This window comes from Pygocentrus nattereri, chromosome 1 (assembly GCF_015220715.1).
Source record: "Pygocentrus nattereri isolate fPygNat1 chromosome 1, fPygNat1.pri, whole genome shotgun sequence".
In the NCBI taxonomy this organism is placed as follows: Eukaryota; Metazoa; Chordata; class Actinopteri; order Characiformes; family Serrasalmidae; genus Pygocentrus; species Pygocentrus nattereri.
Genome location: NC_051211.1, coordinates 9,134,640 through 9,150,413, shown reverse-complemented (window position 1 = coordinate 9,150,413; position 15,774 = coordinate 9,134,640). Strand labels below are relative to the sequence as shown.

General features: G+C 39.7%; 1 protein-coding gene across 2 annotated transcripts; it reads left to right on the top strand.

Moving 5' to 3' along the window:
- Nucleotides 1-8,593: 8,593 nt before the first annotated feature.
- Nucleotides 8,594-14,344, top strand: asf1ba (anti-silencing function 1Ba histone chaperone). Of its 2 annotated transcripts, XM_017701625.2 has the most exons (5): nt 8,594-8,859; nt 9,016-9,133; nt 10,166-10,281; nt 12,841-13,017; nt 13,625-14,344. In XM_017701625.2, exons 2-5 carry the CDS (start codon nt 9,025-9,027, stop codon nt 13,814-13,816), a joined length of 594 nt encoding a protein of 197 aa, XP_017557114.1. In that variant the 5' UTR covers nt 8,594-8,859; nt 9,016-9,024; the 3' UTR covers nt 13,817-14,344. The 2 variants fall into 2 exon arrangements, with proteins under 2 accessions (XP_017557114.1, XP_017557113.1); XM_017701624.2 differs by having other exon boundaries at nt 8,594-9,133.
- The last annotated feature ends 1,430 nt before the right edge of the window (nt 14,345-15,774 follow it).

Here is a 15,774-nt window from a genome sequence, read left to right as displayed (position 1 = left end):
TTGTGTGTGCGCGCGTAGGTATGCCCGCGCGCGCGTGCGTGTTTGTGCGCGTTTGAAGGGGAGTGCCACCGAGTTTTCGAAATTTGTGCGTAACCGACTGGTTAAGACGTAAGTAAAGTCATTCAGAGTTTGAAACGGCACATTATAGAGACGCTCGCTCAGTCAGAGGCGTTCGCCGTGGTGGGAAGAGGCTATGGAGAGTTTAACGCCGCTGAAAACCTCCTCACAGAAGCCGCGTGATATGGTTGCGAACATGCTGCCTGATGGCCCAGACAGTGGTGGACAGTAACTAAGTAAATGTAATTAGCTTCTGTACTTAAGTAGTTTTTTCATGTATCTGTACTTAAGTTTTTTCCGTTCTGGGCGACTTTTTCCTTTCAATCCACTACATTTCAGAGTCTGATATCTGACTTTTTTCCTCCACTACATTTTGAGAAATCTGTCGTTCCTTTTGGTTTCTGTGTGAATAAAAACGTAACATGTCAAAACAAAAGAAGCGCAAAGCCAGAGCACCAATCAGGGCCCAGCGGTCACTTTGTTCGAGCTGGTTTTGACCTGTTGGTCATACCGACCCAGTGCAGCACACGGTACAACGTTGTCACTGGCGTGTGCCTTTTTTCTGAATTCATACAAACATTTTAATTTCATAGTAAATTAGTTTGGGTGAGTTTATGTTTATGAGCAGAGACCTACAGATCAATACAGTAAAGGGAAACTCATTTGTGAACCTGCGTTTAAAGCAAGATTTTATTCAACTTGTAACTAATTTACAAAGTAATCTTAAACTGAAACTTTGCTCGTTTGTAAAAGTGATTTCAGAGCCACTCAGTTCTCCCTGATGGTTCTGTTTACCTTCAGTGTTTTGCGCTTAGGATCATTTTAATAGACGTCAGCGTCACTAATTAATGACGTTCTATTAAAAGACTGGTTTACCAAGAGAGACACTGGAGGATTTTCACCTAAAATGAGTTCATGAAGCCAGTCTTGTTATAAAAATGATAACAGGACATCAGAGCCATAATTAATCTTTTAGTACTTTTACTTTATACTTAAGTACATTTGAAGGCAAATACTTTAGTACTTTTACTCAAGGACTCCTACTTTTACTGGAGTAGTATTTTACCTTGGGTGTCTCTACTTTAACTCCAGTACATGATTTGTGTACTTCGTCCACCTCTGGTTTTGAAGTAGAGATTTGGCCTAAAACATATATTTTAAAAGCCATTCCCGGTGGAGGGGAACATGCAGGGTGTGGTAAGGCAAAGTAGTCCCCAAAGAAAAGTTATTTCAGAATTACCACTTTATAACATGTCACCTGGTTCCTATAACCACCACTGTAAAGAATCTAAGTTGTCAAGTTTCTGTCATGCCACATCAAACTATTCTGAATGACTGATTCGTATTGGCTGAATTAACCAGATTTTAAAAAATCGGTGGAATTCCCCTTCGACTCTTTATGGGGCTCGAATGTCCCTTATATGCTAGAAAGGAATGAACCTTTTGAGACATTTGACTGCTCCACATGAGGATTCTCCTTTATTAATGCAGTTTGATTGCTGAGGGTGCGTTAGGGTTGGGCAGGTGTTGCCCAGCAGCATTTAGCTGTGGTCTGGAATAATAACATTTCTAAAGTACTTCAAAAACTATCGTTTAAAACAGCTTTACCAGTCTGCAGTATAGAGCTACACACTGTTACTATACTGGGCAAAACATAAACAACAACTTTTTATTTTTTCTGTCTCTTCTTTGTCTTGATTACAGCTTTATTGTCTTTATTACAGGTTTATTACAGCTTCAACCGACGAGCCCTGATGGTGATGAATGATTTCGTCTTCTGTTCAGGAAACTCACTTTCAGTTTTCCAAGCATATCTGCAAGGATATTTTTCCCCCCATCCAAATTTCAGTGGTTGCATTTTCTGCTTCTCGTGATCGAAGACCTTAAACACATCCCCACGATGTTGAAATCTGGGCTTTAGGGTGGTCAGTCTTTTATTCTGAGAACACCAGCAGCTTTGTTTGATTAGCAGATTTTCTTTTTTGTCTGTTTTCCTTTTTTCATTGAGGGCTTATTGACAGCTCCACATCCTTTCAGACCTTTTCAGACACTCTCAGTGGAAGGAAGGACAGAAACACCTGTGGATTTTTTTCAGATGTGAAGAAAGACTGGAGCTTGATTGTCTCCTCTCTCTCAAAGATGAAAGCTTTAAGTGCGGTTCATCTGTTTTTTAAGACTCCCGGTTTCTCTGTATCTTTTATTTATTTAGACCATTATTTTGACTGGAAATGAAATAAATCAGAGGTGGTCACTGTTTTTGGAACAGTACTGTAAATTCATCCATTTAGCTCCAATATTATGATATTTATGCCGTGGCTGAAGATTAAAGTGCCTGTATGACTTTAGGACCGTTTAACTCTTTAGGGGGATCAGATACCTCTTAAAATGATGGGAAGCATTTTGGGGACGTTAGACTTTTTTAACTATTCTTACCAAAAATGCTGATTTTATTAGAAAAAGTAAAACGTCCAGCTGATCAGTGTTTGGTTGGTGAAGTTAAAGTTAGGATTGTGTTCAGTGCAGCACAGTATTTAGCTACAGTCAAACAGAAAGCAGTCGTCCCACAAAGACACAATTGTGTGTGTGGGTGTGTGAGAAGTCCACTTGCTGAAACCCATTCGCTCCACACCCACCCCCCCTCACCCTGCCCCACTACCCCCACCCTGCCCCACCCCCAACCTTTCCCCACAGTGCAAATACGTATTGTTTTAGGATTGCTAATCTGCCCAATCTTGAATTATCAAAATCCTTTTTTTAGTTTGTAATGCTTGATTCTTCCTGTGAATGACATGATTGTTTCACCACAAACAGTCTCCTAAACATTACTTCCAAACATTATGTACTCGCACAACACACAAGCACTTTAATGAAATTTTAATGTTTATTTTATTTTAAACTCCAGGTTGCAATGGTCTGGTTGCCGCGACCTCCAGTGGTATCCACTTGGTCAGGCACTTTAATCTCCAACCTCCAGGAGCTCATGAATTCCTCACATTCCGCAATATCATTAATCCTCCTCCCTCCTGTGGATATTATTAACCAATTAGTGACTGTCAGTACACGGTGGCAAATAAAAACTCCCTCAGTCTGGAGGAAGAAACCTTGGGAGGAACCAAGACTCACAAGGGGAGACCCATGCTCCTCTGGTCAAACAGTATTTACAATTTAATAAGCTAAATACCAAATAAAAGCTAAGAGTTTGAAGACTGTATGGTAAAGCTTTAGAAACTGCACTGGTAGAGGCGGTCTCTGACTGAGGTGGTCCTCTGACTGAGCCTTTATGAAAAGTGGGAGTGAGCTGAAACAGTCCCTTCCTATCTCAATGCTGGTACATCTGGATTGTACAGTGATGTAATTAAGGGTGTTGCAGTTGGCACAAATGAACAGGAGAGCGGGTTGGTTATGGTGAGGAGGAGGCCCTGATGGTCAGTCTTCAGCAGGATGGGTGGGCAGTCATTATCTCAGGAAGAGTAAAGAGACAAAATTAGTTCTGCTCAGGAGTATGACTGTAATAAATGGAGTGTGGCTGGTGACTCCAGCAGATCTAACTATAACAGCATAAACTAAAAGGAGAGAACCAGAAGGTAACATAGATATAAGAGTACCCTGAGACACTGGGATCCCCCCACTCCACCGTCAACAAACCTGTGTGATTGCGTGAAGTGGTGGGTCAACAGCACCAACATCTCAGTTTACCCCTGGATCTCCTGCTTTTATCTAAAGGGGAAGGCTAATTATCAAAAGCTAAACTAAACAAATATGTTTTCAGTCTAGACAATCTAGACTTTTAGTGAGTACTCTAGCTGCAGCATTCTGAACTAATTGAAGTTTATTTAGGTTCCAGTTGGAGCATCCAGACAACAATGCATTACAGTAGTCTAGCCTTGAAGTTATAAAGGCATGTACCAATTTTTCAGCGTCATGTAAGGATAACACATTTTGTAACTTTGAAATGTTTTGGAGGTGAAGAAACGCTGTCCTTGTAATATTACCTATGTGTTGATAAACGTTAGCTCTGAATCAATCGTCACACCAAGATTTTTAGCTACTGAACCACAGAGAAGTCTGCAAGATTTAACATTAAATCTGAGCATTTATTCCGAGCAGCCTTTGGACCAAGAAGGAGAACTTCTGTTTTATCTGGGTTTAAAAGAAGGAAATTCTGCAGCATAAGGTTTCTTATATCTTTTACACAGTCTTCTATTTGATTTAATCTGGATTTATCATCTGGTTTGGCTGATATGTACAGCTGTGTATCATCAACATAGCAGTGGAAACTAATTCCATGTCTATTTATAACTAAGCCTAATGGTAACATGTATAATGTGAATAACAGAGGACCTAAAACAGAACCTTGTGGAACTCCATATTTCACTTTTGTATAATTAGATGATACATTATTTAATTGTTTGAACTGAAACCGGTCAGTGAGGTAGGATGTGAACCAGGAGAATGCTATTCCTCTAATTTCAACCATGTTTTGTAGTCTGTCTAAGAGAATAGAATGATCTATAGTGTCAAAAGATGTACTTAGATCGAGTAGTACCAGCAGAGATATGTGGCCATGATTAGAGGCAAGAAGAAGATCATTTGTTATCTTAACTAGAGCTGTCTCTGTGCTATGGCGGGGCCTAAAACCAGATTGGAATTTTTCATATATGTTGTTCTTATATAGATAGGAACAGAGTTGCTGGGTTACAGCTTTTTCTAAAATCTTAGAAATAAATGATAAGTTGGAAATAGGTCTGTAGCTTGACAATTCGCTGGGGTCAAGATTTGGCTTCTTTATCAAAGGTTTAATCACTGCTAGTTTGAATGATTTGGGCACATGACCGAGGCTAAGAGAAGAAATAATCATTGTTAAAATATTTAATGTTTTTTATACACCATTTCTATACACTTGTTTTTCATTTCACATACATTCATTTTTGAAATTGATGCCTGCAACACATTCCAAAAAGCTGTGATGGGGCAGTTCATAAAACATGTTAAACAAGTGATGCATTCAAGTTTGGGTATAAAAGTTCCAATCCTTAATGAGCAAGGATGGGTCAAGGCTTTGACAAAAATGAATCAGCATTTTAAGATTAACTTTTATCAATAAGCAATTGCAAGGATTGTAGGAATGTTTCGCCCTGTACAGCGCATAATATCATCAAAAAATTCTGGGAACCCAGAGAAATATCTGTGCATAAAGGGCAAGGCCAAAAACCATGCACATCCACAAAAGGAAGCTAAGACTGTGCTGTGCACAGTGGAAGCCATATGTCAACAATGTCTTATCTAAAATAGATTGATGCACAGTAAGAATGTGTATTGTTCTATGATGAGTCAACCTTTCATTTTGTCAATTAAATTTACAAATTGTTCATAGAAAAATGAACATTGTGTTCTCTGGGCCAAAGAAGGAAAAAATGACCATCCATTGTTACCAATGTAAAGTTAAAAAACTTATATGTGAAGGCAGAACTATTAATGCTGAAATATATATACACATTTTGGAGCAGCATATGCTGCCTTACAGACTCAGCGCGTCCATGCTTATTTCAACATAATAGTTCTAATTCACATGTTACTGCGTAATCAAAGCGTGCCAGACTGGCCTGTCTGCAGTCCTGACCTGTCTCCCATTGAAAATGCATGGAGCACAAAATACAACAAAAGACATTTGTAGATGCACAGGTGACATGTATATAGAAAAATACCCATAGGATTGTTATGTGCTGTAAACAAAAAATGTGATGCAATTCGATGGTAAACTGGTTCCTGTCCCAACTTTTTTGGAACTTGTTGCAGGCTTAAAATGTGGAATGAACATATATTTACAAAAAACATAGGGCCTCATTCACTAACCATTCTTAAAAAGATGTCTCTTCTGAAAACCCACTTACGCAGCTTTCATGATGACTCTGACATTCAACAATGGCTTCTTATTTGATATTTGGTCCTAGGTAAAACAGACTCTACAGACACTCAAGAGCACAAAGATGCAAATAATTCTGTGGTTTAAGAACACGTCATGACTCTGTCGTAGACTATGTCTTACAACCTTTCTCAAGAACAAATTTAAGAAGATTTTAATGAATGAGGCCCATAATGTCAAAGCAAGTTCAAAGATAAAACATTAATATTGTGTATTTTCACTGCTTTCAATTTAATTCAGGTCAAAGAGAATTTACAAATCACTGCCTTTTGTTTTTATAAGCATTACACATTCTGTCCCAGACTTGAGGTTTATACATTATTCTTCAAGATCGAAACATTGTACAGTGTAGCACTGTGAAATATGCCTAACACATTTATTTTGCAGGGCACACTCACACAGTATAATCCAGAGAGAGGAAGCAAACACACAGACCAGTGGTTTCAATATGACCAAGGAATGAAGGAGATTCTAAATGATTTATTTTTGGTTTTGACAGGCCACCTCCCATCACCGCATAGCTCAGTCATTCCATAACCCTTCTTCCTACAAATAGGCCTTCACTAGCCTCATAAACAACTTCAGTTCATGGTCTTCTTCTGAAACATCTCAGCTGCATGCTCTCCAATGTGTTTGGTTTTGGGTCAGTTTCTGGAGGCTTTTGCAGATGTGTGGCCTGGGGTTGCTTGATTATGTTTCTTTAGGATGTTATGTCTTCAGCTCACTCCCAGTTTTCACAAGTTTTTACACAAAAAAGTTTTACACAAATTTGTTCTTTCCCACAGGTGTCTAACTGGTCAGTAATCTCAGTACCGTGTGCAGAAAGTTGCTGATGAACTTTTTAATCTTGTTTATTTCTGTTGTTGTACAGGTTTGTTATGTCCAGTGAACATAAATACTTAAGGCCTATGGGGTTGTCTGCTGCAACAAAGCAACAAACCTTTTAGAATACCCCCTCCATTCAAATGCTGCCTTCAGTTGGGACAACTGGGAACTGGGAAAATTTCACCTTGCAGCTTCCTGCATCCCACCTCAAAGTGTTCACACAACTTTGACTGTTTGAAGTCAGAGAAAAAGGGATGCTCACAGCTCACAGGGATGCTCATATTTATTCTAAACATAGATAAACATAAACACGCAGGCCATGGCAATCTGCCTTTATTATGGGGCCCAAAAATTTACATGATGAAATTTGAACAGAAATGTTGCACAACTCAGTGTAACATTTAAAATATCACTGTATCTTCATGTCCTTAGAGATATATTGTATGTGAACAGAAACTAGAAAAGGCTTAAAACACGCTATTACTTTGTATTTACTGGGCCTTGCCATGTTTAACTGACATCACGAAACTACAGCTCCAAATTTCCAAGTGGGAATTACAAGTTAGAAGGCTATTCAAATGGATATTTTTACCATCGTTTGGACCCCTTCTTAAGGACCCTTGCACTCAAAAACAAGCTTTTTATATCTAACTCCTCCTGGATGGCTTATTCTGCTTATATGAATTTATATTAAGTGTGTGACCACAGCTCTTACATTTTCCATTAAAAACAACAAAATGATTCAAAGGTGCTATCAGCTTTGATACATCATAAAGAAGTCTAACCCTAATGAACAAATATACAGAGAATGTGTTAATAAGAATAAACAGTGTAAAAACAGGAGATTTTTAGCTCCAAAACCTGTCTGAGCTAACAGTGCTAATCGCAATGTTTTTACAGTGCAAATATCGCTTATCCAAAGTAGACTAGCTAATAGTATTAGAAATGGCAATGTGATCAAATAACTGTCTAATAACACGTGTTAGCCTGCTGGCTAGTGCATTACTGCCCTAGTCAACAGTAAGTGATAATGCTAGCTTAGATAGCAGGCTAACAGCCTCACAAAGCCCTGCTGAAAAAAGCAGTAGAGACCAGCATGTGTGTTGGTCTGGTGCTGATTTAGTTGTGGCTAAAAAAAAAATAAATAAAACTTCATTCAAATGATAATCAGTCTATTATTGATGCATTCGACTTGGCTCAGATGTGGGAAGTGCATCATTTTCTGTGCATTCAAGCTACAAAGTGGAGAAGAACCCGGATGATTCCATGAAAGAGCTTGTTGTTAGCAACAAGTTAGCTAGCTATCGTATAGATCCACAGGCCTGGTCACTAGCAAACCAGCTGTGTTTAGACCAGCATAGAATGCATTCTGCTGTTTTTCTCAGCGGTGGTTAGTGTTTTACATAATAACTGTTTAACCAACTAACGCTACTGTGTCTGTTCCTTAATTCCAGCTCCTCTGCCTTCAAAAATGGGCCAAATGGAGGCGCCCCAGCAGGAAATTGCACTCGAAGCCTTCCGGCCTCCGAGCACTCCCCGAATAGGCAGCCTTTTCTATTTGGGACACAGCCAGGGAGTCAAGTTCAACGTTGAGAATTCGAGCACCACTATAAAATGGCTGACGCACTATGTAGTGCGCTAGTTCCGTAAAGCGATTCGGAACACAGTCGGAGACTCACTCACTCGTCACTCACCCGTCAGTCGCGGATCGTCCAATCAGCGATCGCAAATTTCGGGCCTTACAGCTAGAGAGCCAATCGGCGTCCAGAGCAGCCCGCTGTCGCGTTGACGTCGTGCTAAAATCGTCCGAACACACTGGCGGGAGACAGAAACGTTGCGAGCTTCCTCGTCGGTCGAGATTTGGCGGACAGTATCGCACAGAAGCGACGTTGCTCATTTCATTTAAACAATTTGGATGCCTTGTGAGCTCCATTTCAAACCCCTGGAGGAGAACCAGGGCTAACTGCGACAATTTCTAGGTTCTTGCTAACCAAACTGTTGCTAACGTTAACAGGCTAACGCGCTAGCTAGCTAGGCAGCACCTGCTGACTCGTGTAAGCCTTTGTCTCTTTAGAAAGGTCTCCGAGGACTTTCGCTTCTTTCTCCCGTTTTATTTATTTTTTTATAGCTTTTCTTACTTTATTTTTGGCTGTTTGTTTCCTGGGAAATTCTTGCAATTGTATTTCCTCTTGTCTTGCTAAACCGCACAGCAGAGTACCATGGCAAAAGTGCAAGTGCTGAACGTTGCTGTCCTGGACAACCCGAGTCCCTTTGGAAACCCTTTTCAGTTTGAGATCACCTTTGAGTGCATGGAGGATCTTCCAGAGGGTGAGTATTTTATTCTGTTTGGTTGCTTTCCGTGCTGTGCTTTCCACAAGTAGCTAACGTACCCCCTTGGGTTGACGTCAGAGGATTGGCGGGATGCTGAAACATTGGATGGAGGTGAAGTTCACGCCAGCTCGCTGTGTTAACCAGCTGCAGTTCATACACTCACAGTGGCTCGTGGTTAAGATACCTAAACTTCACCGTGTTGTTGCTCTTTATCCCTTGTAAATCTTCCACTATCAAGGTTTTGTTGAGGGCAAACGGCTTCAGTCACAGTTTGAGTGCGGTCTTGGCTACACTTGTAAAAAATATGGCTCTTCAAGGGTTCTTTAGTGTAGGGAACGATTCTGTTTAAAATCGTGAGTTCTGTAGCTATAGAACCATTTCGTTGAATGGTGAAATGGTTCTTCAGATAGATCGAGAATATTTTGTGTGTGGTTCTGTATATTTTGTACCACCAAAACGGGTTCTTCTGTTGTTAGTGTCAAACTTGCAATAAAAAAGGACCCATTTTTACATCCGTCCTGTATAAAGTCATGTACGAACCATCAATCTGAAGTCATTTCACTGTGAAAACAGCCATTCAGGCATGAAATGGATCGAAAGAGAACCATTCCTTTTACTAAAGGCAGTAGTGGGCTGGAGGTTAGGGATCGTGACCGGAAGGTCACCGGTTCGATCCCCAGAGCCGACAGCACATGACTGAGGTGTCCTTGAGCAAGACACCTAACCCCCAACTGCTCCCCGGGCGCTGTGGATTGGGCTGCCCACCGCTCCGGGCAAGTGTGCTCACTGCCCCCTAGTGTGTGTGTGCTCACTAGAGTGTATGTGGTGGTTCACTTCACGGATGGGTTAAATGCGGAGGTGAAATTTCCCCGTTGTGGGACTAATAAGGGTCACTTAATTAATTCATTCATTCATTAATGAATCCTTGAAGAACCATCCTTTTTTTTAAAGTATAGAAATGGCCAGTGAGTTTGTACGCCATTCAAGCCCACAGCTGTGTTTGAGTCTGTAACTTTATTTCTCTCGCAGATCTTGAGTGGAAAATCATATACGTGGGCTCGGCCGAGAGTGAGGAGTATGACCAGACTCTTGACTCCGTCCTGGTTGGCCCGGTCCCTGCAGGAAGACACATGTTTGTGTTCCAGGTGAGGTGACAAATTAAGGGTGCACCAATATCCTAGCTCCAGGTTAAGGCTGTGTCTTGCCTCATAGGGATTTTCAGTAGTGGTTCACCGTGGGCATTGCTGTTTAATCTGAAACTAGGATCAATCCATTGTTAGTCTGGATAAGCGGCCTTTGAGCAACACTAATTTACCCCCTTTAAAGGGGAATGACCTCAATTTTTCAAAATATATGTGAGCAAAGTGTAAAATGTAAGTTTAAAATGTAAACATACGAAAAGCTCCATTCTAGAGGAACATACAGAGTCAGAAGTGTTCACAGTGGTGGTGATCAGAAACCGACGTCCAGAGATTTGAATGCCTCTAAGAGAAGTTATTGCACAAAATAGATACTTTTTTTTTCTTTTGTAAATGAGATGTTGTAGCTTTGTGGAGAAAACAGGCTTTTTTTAAATTATTTAAATAAAACATTTTTAAATCCATTAATTGTAGAGACCTATATGCAGGGTATTTATAAGGCAAAATATCATCCGAAGGAAAAAAATCCTTGTCAGTTAAGCTTCTCTTCAATGTACTAGTTCACATTAGAACAGTCTGAATGACTTTGACCTCTCAGTGCATTAACTAGACAAAGTTTGGAAAATCAGTAGAATTCACCTTTAAGCTCTTATACATTGGATTGGACCCGTTATGCGTATCCTGATGTGATTTGGTTCAGATAAACTCTTTTATCAAACATTTCACTTGTAAGGGGTTGCCTAAACCTTCTCTTATATTGATCCATGTTTCGGTTAATTGCACCAATCTCATGAAGAATCAAAAACAAATTGAATTCAACAGTTGTGTTCCTTAGATTTGAGTTAGGTTCTGCATCAAATGTAACCTTTCTTCACTTATTATGAGGTGAGGGATCATGCAAAAGCTAAGTAATGAATATTTAAAAACTCTTCTCGACTGAAAAGTGAAATGTTGTACTTAATATTTTACACTTTTTGTGCTTGAGTAAAAGGAGTTTCCCAAATCCTTGTGAGGAAAAGCCATCCTGGAGTGTGACTTGAGTCAAGTGACACAAATGCACAAATTGAAATGATCGTCATGTTTGAAAAGTATGAATTAAAAATATTCGTCTTTTACCGTGGGTGCCATGAAAATTGTCTTCCTTGTTTTGCAAATTTGAAGATCTGTGTTGAAGGAAAAAAAACACGTCTTTATCTTTAAAGGGGATGTCAACTTGATTGCGAATATTAAGAATTAGAAAGATTTTTCAAAATTTCTGCGTAGTTTAATTGTTGAGATGTAAACAGTCATTCAAATTGATGTGAACCAGTGAGTGAACTTTTTGGCCTTGGTGAGTGATTTCTTTACAGCCGTGGTTATAGAAACCAGTGATGTCTAGTAAAGCTGTTACCCAAATATAGCCACATTATTTACTGTCCAAAATTGCTCAAGTCTTCTGAGTTTTAAATATGTTGATCATGGTAAAATAGATGGAAAACCAGGAAAGAAGTTTATTTAGGTAGTATTTTCCCTTAAAACACCAAGCATGTGCATCTCTGCCTTGAATTGATTAAAAGAGAGTTGTTGTTTTTTTTTTTTTTCTTCTTACTTTTTTTTTTTTTTTTTTTTTTTTTTTGTTAAAACCTTTGTGAAAACCATGCATCAGGCCCCAGGTGAGATGTTTAACTGTTTTGTTTAATAACTTTCTGCAAGGTAGCTGAGGCATTAAATACTTCAGACGTCAGGTTTCTATGCCCACTGATGTGAGCACTTCTGAAGTGTCAAGTGCATTTCACATCTGTTTGATCTGATTGGGCCTCATTCAACAATATCTTGTTTATTTATTTATTTTTCTTAAATTTGTCCTTGAGAAAGGTCCTAAGAAAAAGTCTGCATTAGATTCATCATGTTCTTAAACTGCAGAACTGTTCACACTTTTGTGCTCTTAAGAACTAATCCCAAATAAGAAAACACTGAATGATAGTCTTCTTGAAAGGAGAGCTTTTTGAACTTCTCTGCATCATTTGAGCGCTGCAGCTGCCCTTTACATGTGTGAAAATAAAATTCAATGCTTAACAGACTAACAGAAATACTCAAATTATGTATTCTACGTTCAAGCCTCAAGCCAAAAAAGTCAATGGGCCTCATTCACCAACCATTCTTAGGAGGGAATTTCTCCGTAAAGCCCATTTACGCAGTTTTCAGGAAGATTCTGATATTCATCAGAGTTTTCTTACTTGGGATTTGTTCGTAGGTTTGTTCATATACGCACTCAAGAGCACAAAGGTGTGAACAATTCTGAGGTTTAAGAACACATCATGAATCTGATGCGGTCAATAGTACATTCATGCAGGACCCTATATGTAAAGTAAAACAGATTAACGAAAGTTGACATCCCTTTTAATATGCTATGTTTGATGTACATCTGGATGTCTGTGGTTTAAATTGTTTTATTTCTTGCTGTGACAGTCATAGTTTTACTGTGGGGTCTCAAGATAGACTGTTACACTTCAAAAATGTAATTGTGAATGAAAATAAGACCCTCTTTCCTGACTGTACTGTGGTGCTCTTGTGTATCTTTGACAGGCTGATGCCCCAAACACAGCCCTGATCCCTGAGAGTGATGCTGTGGGTGTCACTGTTGTCCTGATTACCTGCACATACAGAGGACAAGAGTTTATTCGCATTGGTTATTACGTCAACAATGAGTATACTGACGCTGAGCTCAGGGAGAACCCACCACTCAAACCTGACTATGGGCAGGTAAACTGAGCACCCTTAGATTCATGTATAAAGCTGAAACTTTCATAGAAATTTAAGAGAATATCAGAAACAAAGGAGCATTGCTTGCTTTAATAAAACATACAGCTCACGCTTTAGTTATTTGGGGTGGTTTTTTTTTTTTGTTTTTTTGTTTTTTTTTTTTTGCATTGCTATCTGGTTCAGTAAAAGATAAAATATTAAAATGGGTCATCATTAGCAGCATCTTTACAAGCTGGCCAATTTGATGTGTGAAAAGTGAACTGAGTTTTCCGTGTCAGTCTAACAAATAATAACACAATGAATCTCTGTGACAGAGAAAATTTTAATGTTGCATTTTCAACCTAGAGTCAGTCTCACTGATAGTCCAGGCTCTTCAATAATTTTAATATTGGCCAGCTATGAAGAGCGTCAGTCAAAAAATGCATTGTAACATGCCCACTATGTCTCTTCACTAGACTAGCTTATAAAACGTTGTAGCTGCATTAATTGTCATGTTATTTGTATAAATTCCAGAAGTGGTAGATCAGATTTCTGAGAAGCAAGAAAAAAAATCGTCATTTTTATTTACCTCTATGCTTATGGCCATGTTCTATATCTTGTTCTTCAGCTCCAGAGAAACATTTTGGCTTCAAACCCACGTGTGACCAGATTCCATATCAACTGGGAGGGATGTTCAGAGAAGATGGAGGATTCTGAGAACGTGGATCCGGCTCCTAACGCGATGCTGCCCCCATCGTGCCCTCCAGGCAAAGCACCTCCACTCGGACTAATGCCAGACAACTCCATGGACTGCTTGTAAAGATCCAAGGCCACCTGTAAAGAAATTCCTCACCTCAGAGCGCTTATGTGCAAGATCCACCGGTCCAGAGAAGATGACATGCAGATCAGCACTGACTTTCAACAGACTACTCTTTGATTTTTGGATTCATGGTTCGGTCAGGCTCTCAATGTGTTGAGCCTGCTGGCTTAAACAGTTAATAGCATTAACGTTTGACATGTTAGAACAATTAATGTGCCAGAGCAGTATTGAAACTTGAGACGGACTGTGAGCAACAAGTGCGAGACAAATCCCCAGCTCTTGTTCACACTGTTAGATATGCTTGTCTTGAGCCATGCTATTCACTTTTCAGAGAGTCTTGAGAAAGGAAGGTTGGGAGTTATAACAGGTCATGTGACATCACACGAGCGCTATTTTGCTCATCCGTAAGAAAAAGATCAGATTTGCTGTGTTTAACACAGTTTGCAGGTGCGATTGTATTATACTGTATATATGTTTACTCTGATTTGTATGCCAGCTCTCCAAATAAATAAATATCTTTTGTTATGTGATGGTTGCAGTGAGCACTTTTTATCTATTGTGCTGGGAAATGAAGTGTAAGTGCAGATGTGTTCCATTCATAAAAAAGCAACAGTGCTGTATTATGCAGGAGCTCACCTCCCTCGCCATTTTTGGAGTGGTGGGTCCTGCTAGCTTGCTGTTGCTAGGCAACATGGACTACTGCTTCTATGGCCATACTTCAAAGTGGCAGCATCAATTCTGTCTTTTTTTTTTTTATACATATTTTATCTGCTTTATTATGACATTCGTACATTAGCCTCAGTGCTTAACACCTCACCTCTTGCACTGTGCTCGGTTTCTTCATTCAGTAAGTCTGTAAAAGTTATTGGAATTATTTCTCATAAAAGAGTGCAGTGAAAAAATTGAATGCCTTCCTTCTTTCATCAGGGCCCTGATAACTTGTTAGTTGTGCTATGCTATGTGCTATGTTTCTACTGAAAGCTGTACAAGGTGATGATTCATATTTACATATGTATAGCTGAATGAATTGCTGTTATACATGCACATGAACAATGCATCTTGGGTAATTAGACAAATAAATGATGCACTTTGTACATCTAGCTGAAAAAGATGCTTTGCATTTAGTCAAACAGTGCATCTCGTACCTCTATATTAAGTCATTTCATGTCTATAGCTGAGAAAAAAAATCATGCATTTTATATTTACATACAGAGGACAATTTAACTTTTATTACTGAAGAAAATAATGCATTTTATGCATCTCCTGCTGCATACAATGATGCATCTAAGATGCCTAAAGCTGAACAAAGCCATGCATATTACACATCTAAACATAACGCATGTATTTATATGGCAACATATCTTTAATGAATTAGGTCATGTTTACATGTCGAGATTTGACTGATCTAGACGAACAACGTTTTCATCTTATACATCTACATAAACAAATGCTGCCTGTTATATATACTTTATGCACCAGCGCGCGCATCACGTTTTAATATTCCAGACGCGCGGGGCGTCCGCGTGCCGCAAATTCTGACCAACATTCTAAAAATAGCCTTCGCTGACGTCACGCAGCCAATCACGGAGTAGTCCAGCGGGAGGGGGGGGGGTCTGCCAGGCCGTTTTTTTCGTTTCATTAAAAATGACTCCCGAGCGAGGCGTCATGAACACATCTTCTGCTTTCTCTTAGCTGCGAGCTGCTCTCACAAAACATAAACGAGGCCCTGGGGTGGTAAAAATCGCTGTTTTAAACTGAAACGAAAATACATGACGTTATATGTCCGTCGGTGGTGGTGTTGAAGAGAGGGGGAGAAATACAACCGTTACGGACTGATATCAAATTGACCAATCGCAACGCTTTCTGCCGTGGACGTTTAGGGGTGCGGCCAATCGACAGCGGTCTCTTGCGGCGCGTCACGCAGACCTTGACCAATAGCGAACGCGGGGAGGCGGGCC